The 25,722-nt window shown below is 39.8% G+C and overlaps 1 protein-coding gene across 1 annotated transcript; it reads left to right on the forward strand.

Moving 5' to 3' along the window:
- The first annotated feature begins 360 nt into the window (after positions 1-360).
- Positions 361-24,609, forward strand: slkb (STE20-like kinase b). The gene is made up of 18 exons (XM_073475863.1): positions 361-1,162; positions 2,763-2,927; positions 6,349-6,397; positions 6,608-6,757; positions 10,370-10,442; positions 10,580-10,774; positions 10,982-11,063; positions 12,000-12,131; positions 13,066-13,842; positions 13,941-14,071; positions 14,254-14,377; positions 16,635-16,814; positions 18,711-18,840; positions 20,167-20,291; positions 20,481-20,672; positions 20,796-20,921; positions 21,117-21,230; positions 22,419-24,609. The coding sequence occupies exons 1-18, from the start codon at positions 1,013-1,015 to the stop codon at positions 22,563-22,565; spliced, it is 3,042 nt and encodes a 1,013-aa protein (XP_073331964.1). The 5' UTR covers positions 361-1,012; the 3' UTR covers positions 22,566-24,609.
- The last annotated feature ends 1,113 nt before the right edge of the window (positions 24,610-25,722 follow it).

Below are 25,722 nucleotides of genomic sequence, written 5' to 3' on the forward strand. Positions count from 1 at the left end.
GATAATATGCTGTACATGTTAGACAGGTTCCTCCCGAGGAAAGTCATGGAAACATTTCTACTTTTTAAAAAAAAGTTTAGTATTTTTCTGTCTGCAAGGCGCGTTCATGTTTCGCAATGGTGTATGGGACATGTAGTTTCAGGGACACAAAGAAACCTGACTGTGACGTTTATTGGCCGACAGACGCGATAATGTCAGTTATGACAACGAAGAACTACTGTGCAGCAGACATTACTGCTGCTCATAGTAAATAAACTGCGGTATTTCTGTAGTTAATAGTTTAAACACCACAACACGAGTTGTGTTCGGTCTCCAGTGCAGACGAGGGCAGCAGAACACTGAAATTACCCCGCCAAGTGTCAAGCACGAGGGGCTCGAAGAGAAAGAATCGCAGCCGCGCGCATTCGTGAACGCGCAGAGACACTAAATCCGCTAGATTACTAAACCCGTCTCCCACCAAGGGAAAGATGACTGTTTTTTTTTACCGTTTTAGCGATTGCTAATGTGCCGACCAACTGTACCCGTCTGTACCTTCAAGGAAACTAATTAATTATTCTGTTGAATACAACTATCTGGAAGGACGTCTTACTCATCTCTTTTTTCTTTTTGTTGAGAAAGAGCCCCACCGGGTTGTCGGGCCAGTGGGTCGTCAGGAGTTGGAACAACAACGAGCTTCCCGTACTACTTTGCATTGAAATGCTATCTTGTTTAGGCGGATTTCAGATGCCACGACACGCCTAGGTTAACCTTTAGTTATTATTCGATGGGTTAACAATGACCTTTGAAGTGCGAAATAGCTGTTCTCTTGACCGGCCCAAACGGTGTCAAAGGCTAAGCTAGGTTTTGATCCGAACTGTTATGAAAGCTAACAGTTAAATGCTGTATTGGCCAAGCGGATATTTATAGCTAATGGGACACATAGGCTAACTCCAAAGACTTATGCTAAAGTAAACTGTTAAGGGAAATTTCCATTGTCAACTTTCTACGTTGGTTGAATGACCCAGGATCCATTATGTCATTTTTTAATTTCCGTAAAATATTTAAATTGGGAGCTGAGAAGAAGAAGAAACAGTATGAACACGTCCGCAGAGATGAAAACCCAGAGGAAATATGGGACATAATCGGTGAATTAGGGGATGGAGCCTTTGGAAAAGTGTTCAAGGTAAGGAATGCCTCCTTCAGAGCCATTTTATCTGCTTCATTGTGGCAGACTTGTGTTTGTATTAAATGGGAGTCTTTTGTAGCCTCTCTGTACCCCACAGTCCTCTTATTGACACATCTAGCCAGCAGTGACACCTCAGTCTTGAATTCTCTGACCCACCCACCACCTTCAGCCCAATACACCAGCCCGAGAGACAGGTGGTGTCAGATAAGATTGCTGGGGTCCGTCTCCACATTTACCCAACACGCTTGTTTTTAACCGTCTCCCTGTGAAGTTTGTTCACATGTGACAAACATCCAAAAGTCATCCGATCCACTAATTGCTGGAAACTTGACCTCTTCACCCACTGGTCTCATTAGCGTGCAGTTAACATTACGTTTGGTCATGTACATGCCGGTATAAGCTGTCACAGACTTGACATTGATGCAGGTGGGTGATGTTTGTATTGTATCTGCTATTCAGCTGTTTTTAGAAGCTCAAACAAACCAGCCAAATAATTCCTCCTTTAACATTTTCAGATTAGCTGACCCAATGTCAAAGTAACATCATCAATTTAATAGTGACATTGTTTGGCTTGACCCTATTCCATAAGTGGAGCCAGAAGCCTTATTTGCATGAGTGACAGTCAATTTTATCATACAGGAGGGCTCTACCAAGTCTAATACCAGGAAATCTGTGGCTAACTGTGTTGTTTACATTCTCTCTTTTTGTCATATTTGCTAAATGCTATTTTTGGACACTAAAATTGTTGCCCGAGCCAAGATTTCATGTCAGTGTTACTTTACATCAAACTTCAATCAAGCCTAATCTTCTTGCACAATGATTTAGTCACAGGTTGCCAATTTCAAAGCATTCCAACAGTAACTAGACCTACTGTTCAAGAAAGGAGAATGTACCAATAGAGATCCTTTATCATCATCGAAGCAGTTTATTTTTGTCCTACTGGCAGTGGCACTAGAGTCAAACTGAAGGAGATCTAGAAATAGTAAATTGCAGTGTTATGTTTATATGTCTGGGCTGTGGGCCACTCCAGTTGTAATGCATCATGGCACTGATTCATTACTGGGATAGTCCACACCGTATTGATGTATAGTAAAATGCTAGGTGCCTGCTTTAGCACTGAGGAGTATATTATGGGGGTTTATTTTATTATTTTTTTAAATGGCATGTATTGCTGACCACGGAACACGGGCAGGTCACCAGGAAGTGGCTGCATCCCATATCGCCGCCGCGACTTCATCGAGCACATCCTGCCCACAGAGAAGCCAAAACAAACAGGAGAAATTTCCACTTCAACCAGACATGTCTCATGTTCTGCTGACTTACTCTCAGCAAAGCAGAGGGTGTTTATTTGCTGTTTTTAGATCCTCTTAATGGCTGTTAAAGGTGCTTGTTGCTGGTCTGAGGTCCAGACAACTTCAGGTCCGACATAGGCCACGTTTCTATGAGTCTTTGATACAACATGTGTTCATCTAGAGCTTTAGATGAGAACAAACATTTTCTGAACTAGATCAGAGTGCTGAACGTGCAAGACTTGAGAATGTGAAGTGAAAAACTGTCCTTTGTCATCCAACAGTCTAATAACATTCTCATCCTACAGGCTCAGAACAAACAGACGGGCATCCTAGCTGCAGCCAAAGTTATTGACACTAAGACAGAGGAAGAGCTGGAGGACTACATGGTGGAGATCGACATTTTGGCTTCCTGCGACCACCCAAATATTGTCAAACTACTCGACGCTTTCTATTATGAGAGCAAACTTTGGGTGAGTAGAAGGATAAGCTCTCTGGAGTGACAGTGTCATCATGTTTGTTCATGTAACCAGCCAAGCAGGGGTAAATAGAGTATAGCCTAAAACTTGGACAAAAACAACACTGAATGTGATTGTAAAAGTAAATCTCCTCCCACAGTAAATCAGATCCATAAAACCACAGAAGAAATAGGCCCACTGTTTCATTGAGTCTTTTTATTTTGTATGCTCTGTATTCCAGTTGTTATGATAATGACACTATGGGCTCAGAGTGGGCCTAACAATATGATCTGTACCAAATTAAAGGCATATTGCATAATTGAACTGTTACCGCAAGGTTGTTGCAGTATATGCAATATCCTTTTTTCTACTATTATCTTGGTATCAGAATTTGAGGCCAAAGTTCATATGTGCCACAAAAACTAGCTCCATATAGAGCTGGTTAATCATCATACAGGTTCATAATCCATCCACTTTTGATATAAGCTCATTCAAATGCCTTTGCTTGTCACTGTAGTCCCTTTTTCATTCACCTTTTGTAAAAAATTGTTAAGGTATCTTTCAAAACTTCAAGTCTGACTATTCCTTGCAACACATACTTTGAATTTTAGGTGTATTTCTCTCAATTGGAACTGCCTATTAAATGATTGGCTGTTTGCATGTCACTTGTAGCTCGCTCCATTTTCATGGGATATGACAGGTTGCCAGGGCATATTCTTATAGGGCTTCCATTGGTTTGCATGTAATGCATACACATGAAACTATCGAACATTTTATTAAACTATTTTTATTTTATTTTTTTTAATATTGAAGACGTGTCTGTCACCAACACATATTGCTATCGTTTTATTGTCCAGGAATATAATGAATACATTATTCCTGCACTTTGACTTTTGGGGGTTTTTGTATCATTTAGTTAGACAAATATCATGATGTATTACTAGATGATTGTCTTGTAATGTATTGATTATCACAGAATCACTGTATCGTCGTGATACTGACGTTATCTTGGGCAAAATATCATGAATAATATCAGATTGTGAGATACTCTGCAATTCCCATCCCTGCATCACACACTTTTCTGTGAGATCTCAAGTCCCAGGTATTGCCACTCTAAAATCGTTGATATAATTACCAAGTGTGTAGTCCTGTGTCTTGACTCAATCACCTGGTGTGTGCATTCTTAAGGTCAAATATTAAAAATCAATTAAATCTGTTATGTCCGTGGTGTCCCACATTTTTCAAATCACTTAAGATAAACAAAGGACATTTTTCCACTTGATGCCAAAGCCTAAAATTTCTTTTGCTGAATTCGAAGCGGCATCTCCGCATTCAGGGTTGAGAACTTCATTGTAAGTACTGTGCTTTGGCTCATGTGACTCAATATACAAGCATCCAAGAAGCCAGTCAGGTCATTAGAAATGCTCATGATTACCTGAGTATTTGATTTTAGTGCATTTCATTGAACGCTCAGCCCTTTCCTCCCCATTGTCCTCTAAACAATGGCCACAACCTGACTGAGGTTGTCTGTTGATTTTTATCTTGGCTTGTGTGGCACCTGTTCGTGCAAAGAGGAGAGAGTGTCCAGGACATTTCCTCCTGGAGATGAAAGGCGTTATTCCACAGGGGGTTTGGGAGGTGGCTTACTTCATAACTGCTTACGAAATACTGTCACCTGTTTATATACCCTTTGTTTCTATATTGCTGTGTTACACTACAATCTCAGTTGCACAGCAACAGTCTCTGGGCTGTGACGTTGTTATTTTCATCTTTTAAGCCTTAGAACAAGTAGGTGAGATCATACAGACTCACAGCCTCCCTCTCTGTACCACATGAAGGCATTTGAAAATATGTGGGTGCACACTTCTCCATGTATTTGTGTGTGAAATAAACAAGTAGAAGGAGGAAGCCACAGCCCTGGCCCGTGGTTCCTCTCTGCCTGCTGCCACTCTGAAAAACCACTGTGGGGGCCATTGTACACCAGCAGAGCCACTAAAACAACAGCACGCCTACAGAGAAACACTAGACTGGTGTGCGTGGTGACTAGCCAAGACTGCTCTGAGACTTGAGGCATTGTATGTCTTGTAAGGGCTTTGTTGTTATAAGTAGAACAGTCTTGAAAAGCTCAGCTGAATAATGGAATAGCATTGAACCTTGGTTAACAGTTGGAATTAGTCTTTTTTAGAAAATAAGCCCTTAGAAGATTTTTTCACTTGTCATTTTATATACAGGCTGACCATGTAACAAAAGCTAGGGCCTTAACCAACGTATCAGCCACAGTTTATTTCTCAATGGTTGCAAAATTGCAGAATTGTGGCTTTACTTCCTCTTCCTTTATGTGTGACATTTGACCAAATGTTCCCCAAATCTCAGTGTTGACGAGTGGGTTAACTTCATGCTATAGGGCTAGCCTTGTGTGCGAGCTTAATAAAAACACCCCTCCAGATGCTTTATCTAACTTAATGCCATAATCATACTCACCCCTGCCTCAGCTGCTGTGTCCATAGAAACTTTAATCCTATTTACAGAATAAGGCCTAAGGTCTGGCAATATAGCTGGCTAGCTACCTCGCACATGTGTGAAACCTTTTCCACAATGTGGCCCCAACTGGGCCAATCCTCTTAAGCCAACAGCCATATTGAGAGCTCCTAAATGCCATTAAGGTCTCAGAGAGTTTCATTCACACAGGCTGGGTGGAGGTTCATTCTCAAATTACCTTAGCCAAGTGAGTAGGTAGGGTACATTATGTGATGTGGTGATGATGATGGGCCCATTTCATTTAGTACATATACAATGCATGTTTCAGCAGTCTAAATACATGGGAGCAAGCATTTCTCTCTGAACCTGAGAACCATCCAGACCCTCACAATAGATTTGAGGGGTCACTGGGTTCAACCTGAGCATTATAACCTCATGAATGACCTGCGTTCACCTCTGTATGAAATGAGTTTTGTAGCATAGCTCATGCTAATCTCTAAATCATGAAAGCTTAATAAAGACTAGATTTTTATGTGATGGATGTAGGGTTGCAGTGGTGCACAGTGCCAGTTTCAGGGTATATTGTGGTGTGAAAACTGGTGGCTATCATACTGTGTACATTTGCTTATCTACAGCATTCAATTCTTCCATATTGGTCTTATTAAAACAATATAGTTCAAGGTTATATGAAATTTCATGTCCGTCAGGACATACTAATAAATAGAAATAAAGCTGTTCAACCAAATAAAACCTTTTATTTTCATTCTTTAAAGGTTCTAGTAACTAATAATTGTGTAATACTGTATACTGTGATATTTCCTGAGGTGGCTCTGGTACTGTGAAAATCATCTAGCATTGCAACCCTAGTTGCATGCTGCTTTACATAAACAAATACCTGTGTTGCAAATGTTGAAAAACACATTGACTCTGTGTTCCCTTTTCCCTTTATTGTTGGTAGATCCTCATTGAGTTCTGTGCAGGAGGGGCTGTGGATGCAGTCATGCTAGGTGAGTCAGCATTTCCACTTTGCATACAGGTTGTTACATCAAAAGGGAAACTGTTAAGAAATCAGCACTGAACTGAATTGAAGTCCTCTGTAGACCAGAAATCACATTCTTCATTACTCGATACACTGTAGCATAGCTTATGTAGCTTAACCCTTCCTACCATCTATTATTAGGTTGCTTTTGATTTCATGCATTTGTTTGACCCTGCAGAACTGGAGAGACCCCTGACAGAGCCTCAGATCAGGGTGGTGTGTAAGCAGACTTTGCAGGCCCTCATCTACCTTCACGACAACAACATCATACACAGAGACCTGAAGGCTGGCAACATCCTCCTCTCGCTGAACGGTGACGTCAAGCTTGGTAAGGCCAAAGTCAATCCATAAATGCTTCCATGGGTATTGCTGAAGGAGGAGTGGAGAAAACTGTAAGCTATGTAATACACACAGGGTGTAGGCGAAAGTTAAAACCTGATTGTGAGTTGTCTTCCCTACAAGTGTATTTTTCCTTGCTCAGTTATGGAATTTTGTTACTTTGAGGGAAAATTATGAATGAGTTCACAGTCTACTGATGTAGGCTGTGTGCCTTTGGCCAGAGGCTCCATATAAGCTATTTATTTCATGTTTCCTCATAATTTAAGTGCCGGAAATGGCACAGGAATGTACTATATAGTGATTCTAGGTGCTGTATCGTAGGCAACTGGATGTTTCCCCTCTCATCCAAGATTCTTCTTCAGTTCTAACTAACTGGAGGAGAGTTGCAGGCTTTTAAACTCTGTGGGTGTGTTCTTACATAGTCGTAAAGGACACGTGTGAGCGCTGAGTTTCAGAGTTGTTAGGAGGATCTTCAATAAACATCATATCCCGGTTCACTTTAAACCTACCAACACACTGAGACAGAAACTTGTCCATCCTAAGGACAAAACACCCAGGCATAAACAGAGTAATGGAGTTTATGCTGTTCAATGCAGCCAGGACTGCACAGATTTGTACATTGTGGAGACAGAACTACCTCTACATAAATGAATGGCATAACACAGGAGGACCAACTCCTCAGGTCAAGACTCTGCTGTCCACTTACATCTGAAGGAGACAAATCATTCCTTTTAAGGACAACAATGTAAACATCTTGGCCAGAGAAGACAGATGGTTTGAAAGAATCCATCTATGTCAAACTAGAACAGCCATCTTTGAACAGAGGAGGTGGCCTAAGACATTACTTATCACCCACCTACAATGCAGTACTGAGTTCCCTCCCCAGACAGCTTAACAACCATTCACACCTGGGCTCACCTAGCCTTAGCAACCCACATGAAGACCAGTTGGGTCAACGATCCACAAGTGGCCCTAATGACTCTGAAACTCAGAGCTCACACGTGTCCTTAACGACTCTGTAAGGACACTCCCACACAGAGGTTAAAAGCCTGCAACTCCCCTCCAGTTAGTTAGAACTGAAGAAGCCTCTTGGCTGAGAGGGGAAACGTCTTCAAGAACCTGAAACAAGTCCAGTTGCCTACAATACAGCACTTAGAATTACCATGACCTGGATGACTGAGAACCTTCATCACTATATAGTGATACCATCCATTTAGAGCCACTTTCACACATGCTGCTCAGACACAATGTTAGGTTTAGTAATCTAAGTAGGGTGTTGGTTCACACAAACAGGTCATTCTAACAGAGAAACTGTACTGAGTCGAGGTATCATGTGGTATTATACAGATCTGAAAAACAACTTTATCACTTTGATGTTTGCCATACTCATGTTTTAGCTCTTTTACTGCAAGAAGCTTACAAGTTCACATGATCTTTCTCATGACATTACACTGTGTGCACGTAAGACAGACATATGAAAGAATGTTTGTGACTTTAAGTGCTGCTCTTGTTCCAACCACAAAAGTTTTCCAGAATAACACTGACATTAAAGTTGCCATATTTACTTGACATTTTCAGTTTGTTGAAACGTGTGTTTTATTTTTGTAGTTCTGGCCATTAGACCTGCCAGTAAAGATAAATTATAAAACATAAATAAAAATATAATTATTTAAATATTTTATTTAATTGAACAGTTGTCAGTATTAACATGGCTGAGCCTGAAATATCTTAGTTACAGGTCAACACCTGAATTTTTTTGTTGCAGTTTTGTCTAAATGTACGCAGGTTTATACACAAATTTGTACATGAATGTATAGAGGAAAATGCCAGTGTTACTGGAATAACAGAACCATGAAACATGAAAAAGCAAAAATTAATGGAGTTAATGAATTTGTCACACAGATTATAATTCTTTCTTATTTCTACTAATGTTACCATGGAGCCATTAAGTTATTTGTGAACTACACCTTTAACTACTTACCCTTTAGCCTCTGTGTGTTTATATTATGGCACACTATGGCCCATTAAAAGTTTGCTGAATTAGCTATTAGTATTTGTTTTGACTGTATGTATGTACAGAAAACTGTCATTTAATTTGAGGAAGAAAACTTAAAAAGATGAATGTTGTCAGGCAGGTTCTGATAAAAGAGGTGCATTTTTTTCTGTAATTTCTAAGTGGGTTTATATACATGTATTCACATTGGAGATCAGAAAGTGTAAGTCACACTGAATAAAATGTCTGTGTGTTCAAATTTAGTTGAGACTGATAGGAGTACAAATTTTAATGCAAAGTACAGCAATCTGCTGCCAAGGGTTATAAAGTACCTTAAATGAGTTGTGTGTCTCCACTTCCACTGTAGCTCAAACTGTTTTTAAGTGGTCCAATTAAGTGGGCCAAACTAAAATAATTAACTTCCTGTTCTTCTTAGAACACTGATATGCATGTGCCCCTTTAACCTCATACAGTATCTTGCCTCATGTCTGTCCATCCACCCACAGTGACATCATCAGGGTTATTTTGTCTCTGGACTATCTCAGACTTTGGAACGCTCCTTCCAGAGCCACAGAATGCATTTAACAACTGTTTTCATAGACTATGTAGGTAAATGTCTTTGTGACATGTGTGCTGACTTTGATCTGTAAAATTGGTGAAAAAATGAATTCACTTTGACTTATTCTACACACTCTTACTGTTGCATGGCAATTGCAGAGATGGCAACATGAACTTGTGACCTTTATGCAGAAGTAGAGCTGCAACTAACGATTATTATCATTGCTGATTTATCTGCTAATTAAATTCTCGAGTTCTCTACGGGTACTACTGTGAGCATAAATGGTTGTTTGTTCCTGTATGTCAGCCCTGTGATGAACTGCTGACCTGTCCAGGGTGTAACCTGCTGTTCGCCAAATGTCAGCTGGGATCGGCTCCAGCCCCCCTTCGACCCTGCAGTGAATAAGCGGTTATAGATAGTGGATGGAATAATGAATGTCATAGAGGAGTAAAGAAACCAGAAAATAATCACATTTAAGATGCTGAAATCGGAGAGTTTTTTCCTCAAAAAATTATTCAAACCATTTAATCGATTATCAAAATGGTTCGTAATTTATTTAATAGTTTACAACTAATTGATTAATTATTGCAGCTCTACACAACAGCAATTGTTTGGTGGTGCTACTCAGTGTGTCATAAACATGTGTCCACTGCAGATGCAGTAGCGTAGCTTGTTTAGAGGGGTATGAGTCACTGCTGGTGAATGAAACAAGCTCAGTGAGATAACACACAGTAAGCATTTTGTCCAGTGACATTACACACTCAGAGGTGCCTGTGCATCTGCTTGCCAGGACACTGATGAGCTGTTACTCATACACGATTCAAACAAAGCATTATGTCATCATGCAGATGTAAGACGAGTGTTATAACAGCATAAGGTTTCTGTGTAATATTTTGTTCATTTCATGCACTGATGAGTTTAAAAATTGTGCTGCTCAAGAGGACAGTTTATCATTTTGTACTTGTTGGGTTTGTGTGGCTACATGTAGGAAATAAATAATGACAGTGGTGTTCCTCTGGCTAATTTGTTTTGAATCACATGTCTTCCAGCTGACTTTGGTGTGTCTGCCAAAAACACCAAAACGCTGCAGAGGAGAGACTCTTTCATTGGAACACCTTACTGGTGAGTGAAACATAGAAGAGACAATGAAAACACTTTTTGTCCATTTTTTTAAACCAAATGATAACATATACTTTTGCCATTCTTTTTGCCTTTCTTGCACAAAATACAATAATCATCCACAAACTTAATCCTTCCAGGATGGCTCCAGAGGTGGTGATGTGCGAGACGTCCAAGGACCGTCCATACGACTACAAGGCTGATATCTGGTCACTTGGGGTCACCTTGATTGAGCTGGGGCAGATTGAGCCGCCCAATCACGAGATGAACCCAATGAGAGTCCTGCTGAAAATAGCAAAGTCGGATCCTCCTACCCTGATGCAACCATCACGCTGGTGAGTCACAGCATGAATCTCTGTCAGCCCTCAGGAATGAGGGAGAAGATGCCTTGAGGTCACATGTTTGACTGAGCCAGCATTTGTTTTGGATTACTAAGTAAATGTTTGCCGTCATGTTTTTATGACACTTAAAGCAATACATTTTGTAATTGTACAAGACCATATTCAAGTCTTATTTTTTATCAATGTTTCTCTACCTGTAAGGTCCCCAGAATTCAGTGATTTCTTAAAACGGTGTCTGGACAAGCATGTGGACAACAGATGGAGTGCGCCACAACTGCTACAGGTACCTTTGTCTTGAACATTCACACTCAAGTTCTGAACTCCTATTTCACTGTCTATCAGTTGGCCCAGCCCTGTACCTGGCCACTTAAATCAAGTTATAATCCTCATTCCCCATCCCATACCCATGTACCACCTGCCATTAGGAGTGTTAACCGCACAGTCCTAGACGACATCTGTTTACGTGCTTGCTGGCAGGTACTGAACTGTGTGTCCTGGCAAGACACTCATCCCTCTGCGCTTGAGCTGACGTCAGCAGTACAGGCTTTTCTTTTTCAATAGGGTTTAAGGTGCTCTCCAAGTCAGAGCCACTTAGCAACAGAGAAGCAGTAAGGAGACATTCACACACACACACACACACACACGGGATACACTGCTGCTAAAGGATTGTTCTGCGCAGAGGACGACTCAATGGGCGTAAAAATCCAAAATAGCGGTCTGCCACCGATGAAGGTTTTGATATCAAAGAAAATGCATATTCTCAGGCCAGCCATAGAGTATATGCAGCAGATTTCTAAGCCAAAGAAGGTGAGGCTGTCGAGATGTAGATGCAGTATGTGTAGTCTTCAGTTGCATTAAAGAAGTTTGCCAATAGATTTATTTATTTGCATGTTGTTGTTTGCATATAAGTCAGACAGACAGGTGACAAGGGATGCACCAAAGAAAGTTTGAAGTATTAGTATTGTTTAATGTGTGTTTGTTGGATGTGAGTATTTCACCCTGTCTTGTGTAGCCTGTTAAACGGTAAACAATTTCTCAATATATCTCAAAATCTGTGGGATTAGTTGTCAGACGGTTGTCTAGTCTTTGCTTCCAGCTTGAAGGGCTTTTATTGCAGCAGGTAAATGTTGAGTTTAACATAACATGTGTTCCACACTGGCTGTTAATATATAAATAAAAATGTGATTTCTAATCATTTTACTTTTGTTTTTTTGTACAGCATTCATTTGTGTCCAGCGTGTCAGAGAATAGGCCACTGAGGGAGCTCATAGCTGAGGCGAAGGCTGAGGTCACCGAGGAGATTGAAGAGCACAAAGAGGAAGAAGAAGAGGAGGAGACAGAAGCACATCTGGTGTGTAAACAAAAATCAGTTTTCATAAGGTTTACTAGAGGAGTTGGCATTGTTGAAGGGAAAATGCTAGCATTAAGGAATTTTTTAGTTTTTTATAGTTTTGTATAAATGAAATGGAGCATACTGAATTTTCAGATGCACATTCACCTATTCTGGTAACACGACAACATTTGGCTTGTGCGAAAAACTTTATTCTAGAGCTGAAATGATTAATGAATAATCAATTGACATAATTCTAATTTCATTATTGAGCAACTATCTTAATCATTAATTGTATAGACTGTTGGCTGTACCAAAACACGCAATTTGAATATATCTCCTCAGGCTCTGAGAAATTTTAATTTGATAATTAAAATGATCAATCAATTGAGAAACAGTCATCAGATTAATAGATGATTTTATTTATTCTTTTAATCATAAGGTCCAGCTAGGGCGGCACAATATGGTCAAATCATATTGCAATAATTTTGATGGATATTACGATTGGCATGTGATTCAAGATTAGTGGGAATGATCATTTAAAAATGAATAATTAAAATCCTGATGTGACATTTGTTAGGGCCTGCATGTTTTTATTACAAGCGGATAACAAAATGTATGGGCCAGGACATCTCTGCAGCACTACAGTACTTCATTACAGTGCTGTTTGGTCACACATTTTGCCTTTATCAAAACAGTGGCAACTTCTGCAATTTGGATATTGCATTTGGCCATATTTGGATTTGAGTAATATTTTGATAAAATGTGCAGCCCTAGATGCAGCAATACTGCATTCATGATCCAGTAATTTAGTCATTAATACTTTTCCAGTAAAGTATTTTATATATAATAATTAGAGCTAAAACTAACAATTCATTTCTTTATTGTTTAAACTGTTTTTTGCAGAAACCAACATTCCTAACTTCTGTTACTGTCACTTCTTCTTCCTCTTCAGGGCCACAAACGTGCTCCCTCTGATGTCAGTGTTGCCAGCTCAGAGGATGAGAAGATCCCCCTCTCTCCCTCCATCTTGGAATCAGTCCCAGAGAAGGTCGAGCCTATTCTGCCCGTGCCCAAACCCACACCCGCTGAGATCCCTGTGGCCAACCATGTGGTGAGCACTAGCTTTGTGGAGGAGCCCACTACCCCTGTAGCTGGGGAGGTCAAAGAGGAGACCTCAAACACACCGGTTGATGATGGAGTGGGAGAACAGAAACCAGAAGAGGAAAAGTTTCCAGAAGGAGGAGAAGATGTTGCCTCCTCAGACGCAGAGGCTTCACCAGAGGCACCTGCTAAGGAAATGCAGCAGCTGGAGATTGCTGTTGAGGATGAAAAAGAAGTGGACACAGCTGAGGTTCCTGCCAATACAGAGGCGGGGACAGAGATGTCAGTCACTGAGGCTCCTCAGGAGAAAAATGTGGCCGTTGTGGAGAAATCAAACACACCAGCAGAGGAGGAGGAGGAGGACAGGTACAAACATCTAAAGGTGACATTGACACTACCAGAACAAGATAAAGTTGTTCCAAAAGAGGAGAATGGAGAGAAACCCACAGAAAAGGATAAAATTAATACAGAAGATGAGAAGACGGTTCCAGACAGAGCAAAGGATGACAAAGAGAGAGACTCAGACTCTGGGAGTGGCTCAGCTGCAGATAACAGCAGTGTAGACCTCAATCTGTCTATCTCAAGCTTTCTGTCCAAAACAAAAGAGCCTGGATCTGTTTCTATACAGGTGACTCACACAGCCCACACACTCAAATTTTAGAAACTCTATTATAGCCTTACATAGCTGCAGATACATCTATAAATTCTTGCTTCTTCTTTTCCCAGGACACTAAGCGCCAGAAGAAAACGTTAAAAAAGACTCGGAAATTCATGGTGGATGGAGTGGAAGTGAGTGTGACTACGTCAAAGATCATCACTGACAATGATACCAAGAACGAGGAGATGAGATTCCTGAGGTATTCACTTGCCTTCATTTACATTCACCCTGGGCATCAGTTTTATGCAAATATTATGAAAATACATTTACCAGGAACCTCAGTGTACAACCTGACTGTGTTCATGTGTGACCGGCTTCATGCTGAATAAAGACACATAATTAACATAATTTTCTGTCTCCTCTCCTCCCCCACATCTTCAGGCGCCAGGAGCTGAGGGAGCTGCGTCTACTGCAGAAAGAGGAGCAGAGGGCCCAACAGCAGCTCAGCAACAAACTGCAACAGCAAAAAGAACAGATCTATCGGCGTTTTGAACAGGAGACCACAGTGAGTCACTCCAGTCAGAAATGTCAAGGCTGAGACTAACTTTGTTTTCAAATCACTCAGTGTTTCCCACAGGATTTTGTGAGACTACAGTGGGTGGACCTTGGACCCTCTAAGAAAATTTTGCACATTTTAAAGTTAAATGCATCAATCTGGTGCACTTTGAGAACTAAACCTTGACTGAGAGACCAGATAATCAATGACTTGTTTAACAATTGTGAGTGCCCGTGAGTGCCATGTTAACTATATATTGTCTGGTCTGTATGATTGAGATTGCTGCTTTAAAACCGGAGTGTCATTTTGTGCGTGCGCATCTGAGCACGTGTACATGTGAAATGCCTTTATCTTTCCGAGCTCCGTTTCATAAACACTGCTGCCCGTTGGCATTTATCAAATTTAATAAAAAACGTGAGTTGTATTTCAGTCTGATGTTTTTCAGGCACAGAGTCACAGAACAGCGCTGGAAGAGGCTGGTAGATACGACACAGACAGGGAGATATAGGCTAAGTACTGCCCAGCTAGGTTAACAAGACAGACAAACGGACTGGAGAGAGATTGAGTACAAGCTAGTACATCAACTTAAGGTTACTATTATTAAGTTTACCTCACAGCTGTTCCTGTAAGTGTTACACTGGAAGGGAAAGAGGCTTTGCTGAAGCAACGCCGCGAACATTTGAGATCTTCAGCTCTATTATGATGGGTGAAAAAGATTTTTGGATCAATATGAGACTATGGTGCAGCAAATTAGACTATGGCAGGCCGCCAGAGTCTCATTAATTAATGGGAAACACTGAATGTCACATGTGAACTGGGCATTTTCACGAGTGATCAGCATTTTTCACACATGAGACCTCCTGTAGTGGTCCGCATGTGAAAGTCACTTTTTCACATGTTAATTTCATACATTCACATGTGATTGTCTATTTTTTACATTAAGATTAGAATTTCCACATGAGAAAATAAAACATTGTACAGGAAAGCACATGAAGTTTGCTTCTTTACGTGTAAACTTTTTTTCTTTTTTTGTAAACTTGCTTTTTTCACATGTGTGGCAACAAAATTTGACATGTGAAATTAGCTTCTTCACGTGTGAATACCGTATTTTCACATGTGAACTAGAATTTTAACATGTGAAAGTGAAATAATGTCACATTTGAACTGGGCGTTTTCACAAGTGATCTGCTTTTTTCACATATAAATAAACGACTGTGAAAGTACGTAATTAGAAAGATGACACAGCCAACAGTTACGTTAGTGACATCGTCTTGTTTAACACTCACTGAAACCAATAACTGAAAACTTGTAGAGCCAGTTCCATTTATTAGCAGCTCTCGGAACTGATGACTCTGATGTTAGTGTTGGTGATTTACATTGAGCGATATGATGTAGGTCACTGAGTTCTTTTTACACAAAATGAAATGGTATTTTAATATCTTAATGACAAACTGTGAATTTGTTGACTTGCAAAATAATCGTGTAATGGACAAACATCATATGCGTAATTCATGGCATAATTCAAACAAAATGAGAAAAATGATTTGTCATTTCCTCTGTTAGTCACTATTTTCGATTGCTTGGACCTGGAAACTCATATGCATGTTGCGTGATGTTTTAGCTTGACAACCTGTAGTGGTCAATGACCTCAGTAATTTCTTTTATTTAAGCTCTAAAAGGTTTGATGGAACAATTATAAATAAGGAATTTGAACATAAATAGAGAAGGGTTGGAGGAAGGTGAATTCATATCTGTAATGTGTTATGTGAGTACTGCCCCTGGCTGATGGAGGACTTATTAACTTATTTTTCAGTCTGTAAAAATGGAAATAAATGTGACACTCTGCATTCCAAAACCTCCCATGAACATCAAGTTATGTCATTTTTCTGGGGGGGAAAAATGTGAAAAAATAAACTCATTGTGTGGTTGTTAAATGAAGGTTTGCTTTGACCTTCTACAAGCATAACACTGTCCAGATGTGGGAAAAAGTGCAAAAGATAATGACTCATCTGAGTGTGATATTCTCTGCCACTACACAAAGATCCAGATTTTGTGGTTCTTAAAAAATCTTTTTTTCAAAAGCCTTCAAAGCCTTGGATGCAGGCAGTGAATAGCAAATTTGTCATGTTACCATCCACAAAACGTCTGTCAAATCTAAAGCTGCTTCAGATTGCCTGTAAGATTTCACACACTGAGAGAACAGAATTGCTTCTTCTTTCACAGTAATTCATTTCACTGATATGATGTGACCCTGTGTGTTCTCCAGAGTAAGAAGCGTCAATACGACCAGGAGGTGGAGAACTTGGAGCGGCAGCAGAAGCAGACCATCGAGAGGCTGGAGCAAGAGCACACCAACCGGCTAAGGGACGAAGCCAAACGCATTAAAGCAGAGCAGGACAAAGAACTCTCTAAGTACCAGAACATGCTGAAAAACCGCAAGAAAGAGGTTGGCACATTGCATTTCCTTTTTACTTCCTTTGCTCACGTATAGTCCATCAGGAGGATGGGATAGCTATATAGGGATATTTATAGTAGTTTGTTTTGATACTTAGGCACACACACACCTCTCTGATCTGTCTTAAAAGTGTTTACATAACCACTGTTTAGCTGCACAGGAACTAAATCCGTCTGTGCTTCCACTCTTCATTCATTTTCTCACATAGTTCTAATCTATCCTCAGCTGCTGTCTCATTTTATCTCCCTGTATTATTCATGGCTGTCCTGAGACAGGGCAAACATGAAGTGGGACTTTCTCCAAAGCATGTGACAAAAAAACAAACAAACACTATGATGAAACGTATTAAAGAGGATATTATCCAAGCCGGCCTGAGGAGGTAATGAGGCCTCGGTTTGCTGTGAAATTTGATGCCACACCATTCCTGTCAGTTGTCCTCTACATGCCTATTGTTGGAACAGGCTTCAGACTGTGTGAGGGAGCATGTGCAAAGTTAGCTAACAGCTGTTTGATGCAGTTTTTTTATAAATTACCCTAACGTTTCCATATTTTACACTGACATGGGCTTGCAGAACCAGCGGGGGGGGGCGGTGTGTGTGTGTGTGTGTGTGTGTGTGTGTGTGTGTGTGTGTGTGTGTGTGTGTGTGTGTGTGTGTGTGTGTGTGTGTGTGTGTGTGTGTGTGTGTGTGTGTGTGTGTGTGTGTGTGTGTGTGTGTGTGTGTGTGTGTGAGAGAGAAATGGTTCTCCAACTGAGGTGCGGGACCCCCTGAGGGTGCATAAAGCCACTACAGGGGGGATTTGGATTACCAGAGGAAAAATAAGGAACTAAGTTGAATGGATATGAATTATGAAGGGAAATTAACAAACGAAAGTTTTTTCACTAAAATTCCACTTATCTTTTTTTGACTCCCCCTATCATTGTTGATGATTAATGAAAAGAAAATTGTGCAGTGAGGAACATGAACTTTTTTCAGTTCCTGAAGTGGGGCATGCCAGGAAAAGTATGAGAAGCACAGGTTTAGTGCTCTGTATAGGAGGGTAATACACTGTGATCCACAGGGAGTGGCTCATGTTATGATTCAGTCCTTTCAGTTGTGCAACACTCCCATACAGGATGAAAGTGAAACCCCTGAATACGCCTCTTTTGCGTCTCTTAAAGCATCAGTCATTACTCTTAAGACTACACACACTTTCTTTTCTGTATATCAGTCCTGATGTAGTGCTATGCTACCACAAATCTCTAACCTGGTCACACTAAGATGAATGCTGAAATTGGAATGCTGTAAATTTGAACTGTTCTTCAACAGTAATGGATCAGAACAGTACCAGGAAATGGCCAGCACTTAAAGTTAACTGCTTGGCATTGAGGAGAGGTTTTTCCTTCTGTTTTTCTGTTTTTTGCCTACAATAAGAATCTGTGGGGTATTTTGTAGACATTTAGAGACATGTGATGATAGAAATCTTGAAAATGTTTACTGTATATCAATGAGCACTGCATCAACGTGTAAAATTGCAGCTTCTCTGTCGGGTGTGCCAAGTAGGCCAGATTAATGTGACTAACGAGCAGGTAAAAACAGTCTTTACTGCCACTTGTAACTGTCTGGTTCATCAGCAAAAGCCGGGCTTAACCTGAAGTTAAGTTGGCACAAAGCCTGAATGCCAGCAAACACAATCACACACCCTCAGTTGGCCTCATAACATCTATCTGGCTTTATTTATTGATAAAGGTTTTTGTTAGAGGAGACGATGATGTGTCCTTGATTATTGTTAATTCAATGAATCTCTCATTCTGCCTTTCTCAAATTCTTAATGTATTGTATATTCCGAGATTAACGCCTTGACCTGCTGTCCTCATGTCATTTATAATGTGTGTCATCCTTCATCCAGGAACAAGAGTTTCTTCAGAAGCAGCAGCAGGATCTGGACAGTGCTCTGAAGAAGATTATCCAGCAGCATAAACATGAACTCGCCACTATCGAGAGGGACTGCCTCAACCACAAGCAGCAGCTTCTCCGTGGTAAAACCTTGATTATCAAAAATATAATATTCATTAAATAACAATAAACTATTATTTTTTATAAATATCTTGCATAAATTCAGTAAGCTTCATGTGAATGAATGGTCTGGATTTATTCGGTAGAATCCTGCTAATTTATTCTCATTGCGTAGCTTCAGCCGCTGATGCTCAAAGACGCTGCAGATGCAAAAAAGCTGAACAAATCAGTAGAGCTGCCACAATGATTCCATTAGTTTTGATAATTGAAAACAAAGTCAAAACTCTGATTCCAGCTTCTTAAATGTGAATATTTTCTGCTTTCTTTAATTCCACTATGACAGTAAACTGAAAATCATTGGGTTGTGGAATAAACAAGACATTTGAGGACATCATCTAGGGCCTTGGGAAACACTGGTCGTCATTTTTCACCATTTTATAGACCAAACAACTAACTGATTAATCGAGAAAATAATCAACAGATTATTTGACAGTGAAAATATACACATACAATCTGGTAGGGGCGTACTATACAGTCGTTTGTTGCAGCCCTACAAATCAGTATTTTTTATATGAACAGTAGATCTAATCATTATCTTTACACACCCACCTGCTCTATAGAGCATTTTAGCCTCTGTTAGCTGATATCATACTTAAATGACAACAAACAACTGTCCTCTACAGTAAACCCCACTCATTTCTTACAAAGGCAGGTTTATGCAAACTGCAAATAATTTACATTATTACCCTTTTTTCAGTCACACCATTATGTTTTTAGTATATGAGAAAACAAAAACATCCCATGTGTAGTGACTAAGATCAGCAGGGAACAAACTCCCTTGGGAGGGTGAATTCTCTCAGACCACGGACTGCAGCCCCTCCAACATGAATGTAGTGAACAGCAGGCTGTTAGCTGTTAGCTCTGCCTGGGACTTAATCCCATGCTTAATGTGCCAGGAGCTGCACAAACAACGCTTCTCAGAAATGCTCACTGAACCAAGTCACGGGAGGTTGTAGCTGTGCTTTAGGCGCTTGTAAAATGCTTTCACTGGGAATAGAAATGGTCAGATAGTTCAAAGCTTCAAAGCTGAAACCTCATTAGCAAAGTCGGTGTTGGTTGACATAAGTACCTCAAGCATTCAGCCATTTCCTGCTAATGAGGTAACTTCAGCTCACAACTGTTTTTGTGTCTTCTGCTCCATCTTGTTTGTCTCTGTTGCAGACTTGTTAAGCAGGCTGCTCTTAAAATGAGCTGGTTTGAGGAGATATTCCCCTCCAATTAGCCTGTTAATGGTTCTTCTGTGTGATTGTTTAGCTTTGTCTTTTGTTCACTTGTGTGTCTGTGAACAGCACGAGAGGCTGCCATGTGGGAGCTGGAAGAGCGCCATCTGCAGGAGAAACACCAGCTGTTCAAACAGCAGCTCAAAGACCAGTACTTCATGCAGAGACACCAGCTACTGAAGAGACACGAGAAGGTATGGGCTGGATGAGGGAAAGAGCTTTCTTGTAGTTCTTTTACACACTTAAACTTCTTTAATCATTCTCACAACTTCAGGATTACACTCACTTGTTATGTAACTGTCAAAAATAGCTTCAAGAAATGTGTTCAGTATTTAAAATAAGTTGCTGTGGAAGCTTTGTCTGATGGCAACTGTCCTGTACAGGAAATGGAGCAGATGCAGCGCTACAACCAGCGTCTGATTGAGGAGATGAAGAACAAGCAGACACAGGAGAGAACCAGATTGCCCAAGATTCAGCGCAGCGAGGCCAAGACACGCATGGCCATGTTCAAGAAGAGCCTTCGCATCACCGGAGCTGCCATCACCCCCGAGCAGGAGAGGGAGAAGGTCAAACAGGTGACGAGAATATGGAATTTAATGTGCTAGACATGAAACCAACATTTGTCATTTATTTGATGGAAAACAAATTTATTAGAAGAATAACTAAATATGAAGCCTGATCATGTGTCTGTTTTTCAGTTTGCAGCACAGGAAGAGAAAAGACAGAAGAACGAGAGGCTTCACCAGCATCAGAAACATGAAAACCAGATGAGAGACTTGCAGTTGCAGTGTGACACCAACATTCGAGAGCTTCAGCAGCTACAGGTAGATGTTCAAAAACGCTAAACTTAACGTTGATGAAAAATCTACACATTTAAACCTATTTATGAACCATCACTGTCCACTATTTAAAAGCAGTCTTGCTTTTCTTGACCATCCCAGCCTCCAAAAAAAGCCTTTGCCACAGTAACATGTACATCCCTTCACTTTTTGTGCACTAAGTTCCTGTGTGTGTTTCAGAATGAGAAGTGCCACCTGCTGATCGAACATGAGACCCAGAAGCTGAAGGAGTTAGACGAGGAGCACAGCCTGGAGCTGAAGGAGTGGAGGGAGAAACTACGACCCCGGAAGAAGGTACAGTGTCTGCTATACCTGACTGCATGTGGAGTAATGTTTTGTATGACTACACTTCAGGCTAACGTCAAAGTGTGTTTTTACTTTTATTATGATACAATATGTAGTTAATATTGTTTATCATCCCATCACAAATTATGACCAAGTGGGAGTACATCTGGTAGGAGATAGTAAGAGCTGAGTTATACTAGAAAAATCATCATCCTCTAACTATTCATTACTATAACCTCATCATCCTCTAACTATTCATTACTATAACTTCATCATCCTCTAACTATTCATTACTATAACTTCATCATCCTCTAACTATTCATTACTATAACCTCATCATCCTCTAACTATTCATTACTATAACTTCATCATCCTCTAACTATTCATTACTATAACTTCATCATCCTCTAACTATTCATTACTATAACTTCATCATCCTCTAACTATTCATTACTATAACTTCATCATCCTCTAACTATTCATTACTATAACTTCATCATCCTCTAACTATTCATTACTATAACTTCATCATCCTCTAACTATTCATTACTATAACTTCATCATCCTCTAACTATTCATTACTATAACTTCATCATCCTCTAACTATTCATTACTATAACTTCACTGTTGTCAGGTCAATATTTTAACTCGTCCTGTAACACCTCTATGACCAAATACCTGCAGAACTGTTATTCCCATCAGCCTTAGCTCTACTCTGTGTTCCATGCTAATAAGCATGTGAGCATGCTGATGTTAGTATTTAGCTCATAGCACAGCTGTTCAGCCTCACAGAGCCAGCATGGCTGTAGACTCTTTGTCTTGTTTTCTCTGTTTTCTGCCATCGATGTCGGACTATTTATCACAATATTAACCTTTGAATTTGTCTGTCAACCGAGACATGAACATAGACCAATGACTTCAAACATGTTCAGAGTGCAACAGAATCTTGGATTACCCTAAGGCTCTCAGGCATTAGTGACAATGAATATATGAGCGCTCCTAAATGCTTCCAAGTGGAGTAACCAGAGTAACCAGGCTGTGTATATCAAACACAAGGCCAGTAGATAGAGCTGTTGTTTGATCCACTTACCAGTACCAGGTATACAAGGAACCAGATTAAAACACTTTTAATTTAGCATCAAAATGCCTCCTCAATATTTATATTTAACACCAACATGTTTTTGTGTGTATCATCAGGCCCTGGAGGAAGAGTTTGCCAGGAAGCTGCAGGAACAGGAAGTGTTCTTCAAGATGAGTGGAGAGTCCGAGTGCCTTAACCCCTCCACCCAGAGCCGCATCTCCAAGTTCTACCCCATCCCCAGCGTCCACTCCACTGGTTTCTAGGAGAAACCTGCGTACATATGCAGAGATGTAACACAGTCTCCATACACACAATGCATGTGGACATGAGCATGCACACACACACACACCAACAGTAGAGACAGAGTCTGTGCTGCCTTGCCCTCATCCTTTGAGAACTGTTGGAGGGTGTAAGAAGCATTTGTGTTTCTGGACTCTGTTCCTCAGTCTGCAGCTCTGCTCTGCATCTCCCGTCTACTCTTTATGTCAGACTTTCACACTATTGTAGTCATTTCGAAGGAGAATTATGAAGGAGATTTTCAGATTGTGTATTCCGTCATCACCTCAAAACCACTAAAGTGAGTAGCTCTGTCCAACCTTCTTTTTGTGATTGCATTGTTTTTATAAAGATCCAGTGCCTGTAGAATTTGATGCTTTTGAATCCAAGCAATTGATGAGAATTATTTGCTGCTCAACTGCTCTCTCATTCAGATGTTTGCACTTAGGAACGGATAGCATTTTTATACCTCTTAAACACAATGTTGATTATTTAATTTGGTTAAATATGAAATAGCAACCTTATCATTTATAATTGATGATGAAATAGAATGTATTTCCAATAAAGGAGATGGAGCACATTTTTAATATCAGTCTTGTTAAAGGAATGATGAAACAGTGTATTTTTATGAAATCATATCTCGGTTAGAGTTTTAGATTGTGATACATTAAAGGTTAAAATAACCAGTCTAAACAATGATTTCAAGCAAACTTTAGGAACCTTTTCCAGCAGAAATGATCAGGTTTCTCCTCAGATTGCCTTCCTGTCTTGAGCACAAGGCTTGAGATTACTATTTAGCAACAAGCTAAGTTGGAAACATGTTTGTTGCAGACAGTTAAAGGAGATGTGGAGATGATGTTTACACACACACTGTTTATTGGACACTAAGGAAATCACTGTGGTGGCAGAAACAAAGGCTGTCGAACAAGCATTTATGTACCTAATGGTTGGTCTGGTTTTTATTTTTTTAGGTAATACCACATTGTTATTGTCAAGCAAAGGTTATGTATCTCTAGGCACATTATTCAGGGATGAATAAAGAATGCAATGTTTAATGATGTCTGTAAAATCTGGAAGTGATGTCACATTTGTAATTTTCTTGAGTGTCCTAAAACTCCAGACAGCTTTCAGTTCAGCGAGTTGAAACAAAACCCACTTAATCTGTAGTTACAGATGATGATGCCTCCTTTTTATTTGCTTTGGTTTTCTTCCTTTGCCTGCGCATAAGGTATTTTGCTACCATGTGTATCATGAGTAGTCCTGCATGGTTCCTCTTCTTTTTATTGAAATGATAATACCGATTTCATTGTCATGCTAGCTAATAGCCTTAATACGTCAGAGAAGCTGTAAGGATATACTGTATACGTGATATGTCCGCCTTTAAAGATTTTGGTCAAACTTAAGGTTTTATGCCAGCTCGCCAACTAGATGTTCTCATCTATGACTGCATGAAACAATTTTAGAATGATTGCATCTGTATTCAAAGAAACAAAAACAGAATAAGAGCTTTGAGCAGGTTTTTTTTATTTAGGCTGATGTATTGATGCAGTTGTAAAAACAAACATGGACCTGACTGGTTTAGGCCATCTAGACTTCTGATTGGTTCATTTTATCATCTCATTTCTTTGCGATTGGCTACTGAGAGTCACAGTTAGTCAAAGATATTTAATACCTAAACTGTAAAGAACAAAACAATGAAGGAGTGCTGTGCACCTTTTACAAAACGTTCTCAGTAGTTATTTATATGGAAATGTCTTACCCATGCTGCTGCATCTGTGCTGTAGCTCACTCACTCATTTTGAAGCATACAAAAATATAATAAAAAAAAACAATCCTGTCGGTTCTTATTCTGTTGGTAAGTTAGATTCTCCATAAATCTTAGTAAATTGATTCAATTCTGAATGTTGAATGAAAAAGAAATGATATCCATATCAAAATCATTATGCATTTTTTTAAAGTTAATGTATAGTTTCTAGACTGTCTGTGTAATGTAGATTTTCATTTTGCTGTAAATAAACATTTTCCTCTTTACTACAGTTGTGTCTAGTCTTTGATGTAATTCCATACATGTGTAATTATCTAGCAGTAATGAACATAATTCAACATGATCTCATTGGAAAAATGCCTTATGTATGAAAAGTTGAGAGAGAACAAACACTTAATTCAATCCCCAAAAAACCCCCTGTATGACAGCCCTTAAAGGGTAACTCCACCTATTTTACACATTAAAGTGTGTTTACAGTACAGTTATCTGTTGTATTTTAATCATTTGTTAAAGGAGTGTAATGGTAGATCATTGGACTGCTTTTCAAAACCTGGTGCCTATTTTACCCACAATGCAATTTAACCACTGAGTGATATCACTGGAGGTAATTTATCTGGTTACATGCAGCTTCCTCTGAAGCCACAAAAGGATTTATACTACTTTTTGACACATGCAGTAGCACTCCCCAAGACCTGTAAACACACTTTAATGGAGAAAATTGGGGGAGTTACCCTTTAACAGTGTATTAAACAACCTAATACAAAACTATAATAAACCCTGATCTCACAAAACAACTCAGTACTCAAGAGCATAAAAATACAATCACAATTCATTTAGAAAAACACATACATTGGTCAAACACATCAGTTGCATGTTTCAGTACCTTTACCCTCTTTATACACACCAGACAGTTTCCATATATCATAATATATGATATATAATTTTTAAAAAAGTTCCATATATTCAGTAACTTGGCTCTTAAACACCAACGTCCCTCCTCCTCCTTTTAGTGATCAGTGGGTATTCTCCTGAAAAGCAACAGAGTTTATTAAAAGGTTGATTGATGTGAATTGCTTTGATCATTGGGTTCCTGCCTGTTATAGCACATTAAATCAAGAGGAAGAAAAATCTTTATCACACAAAATCACACAATGCACAATACAGTGAAACTGGCTTTCTGCATTTAATCCATCCGTGAGGAGCAGTGGGCTGCTACCATATAGCATCTGGCGACCAACTCCAGATTTAAGCCAATACTTTAGTCAAGGACACTGACAGAAGAATTGACATGTTTTACAATAATGTTTTGATGGTGGGGGACATCGAAGCACCCAGAGGAAACTCACACAAGCACAGGGAGAACATGCAAACTCCACACA

The sequence above is a fragment of the Pagrus major genome, chromosome 1, assembly GCF_040436345.1.
Source record: "Pagrus major chromosome 1, Pma_NU_1.0".
In the NCBI taxonomy this organism is placed as follows: Eukaryota; Metazoa; Chordata; class Actinopteri; order Spariformes; family Sparidae; genus Pagrus; species Pagrus major.

Bases quoted from the DNA above. Each gene is read 5' to 3' on its own strand.
- slkb (XM_073475863.1), top strand. From the start codon at position 1,013: ATGTCATTTTTTAATTTCCGTAAAATATTTAAATTGGGAGCTGAGAAG. The intron at 6,398-6,607 runs GTGAGTCAGCAT...TTGACCCTGCAG, and splicing joins TGTGGATGCAGTCATGCTAG to AACTGGAGAGACCCCTGACA. The intron at 6,758-10,369 runs GTAAGGCCAAAG...CATGTCTTCCAG, and splicing joins GAACGGTGACGTCAAGCTTG to CTGACTTTGGTGTGTCTGCC.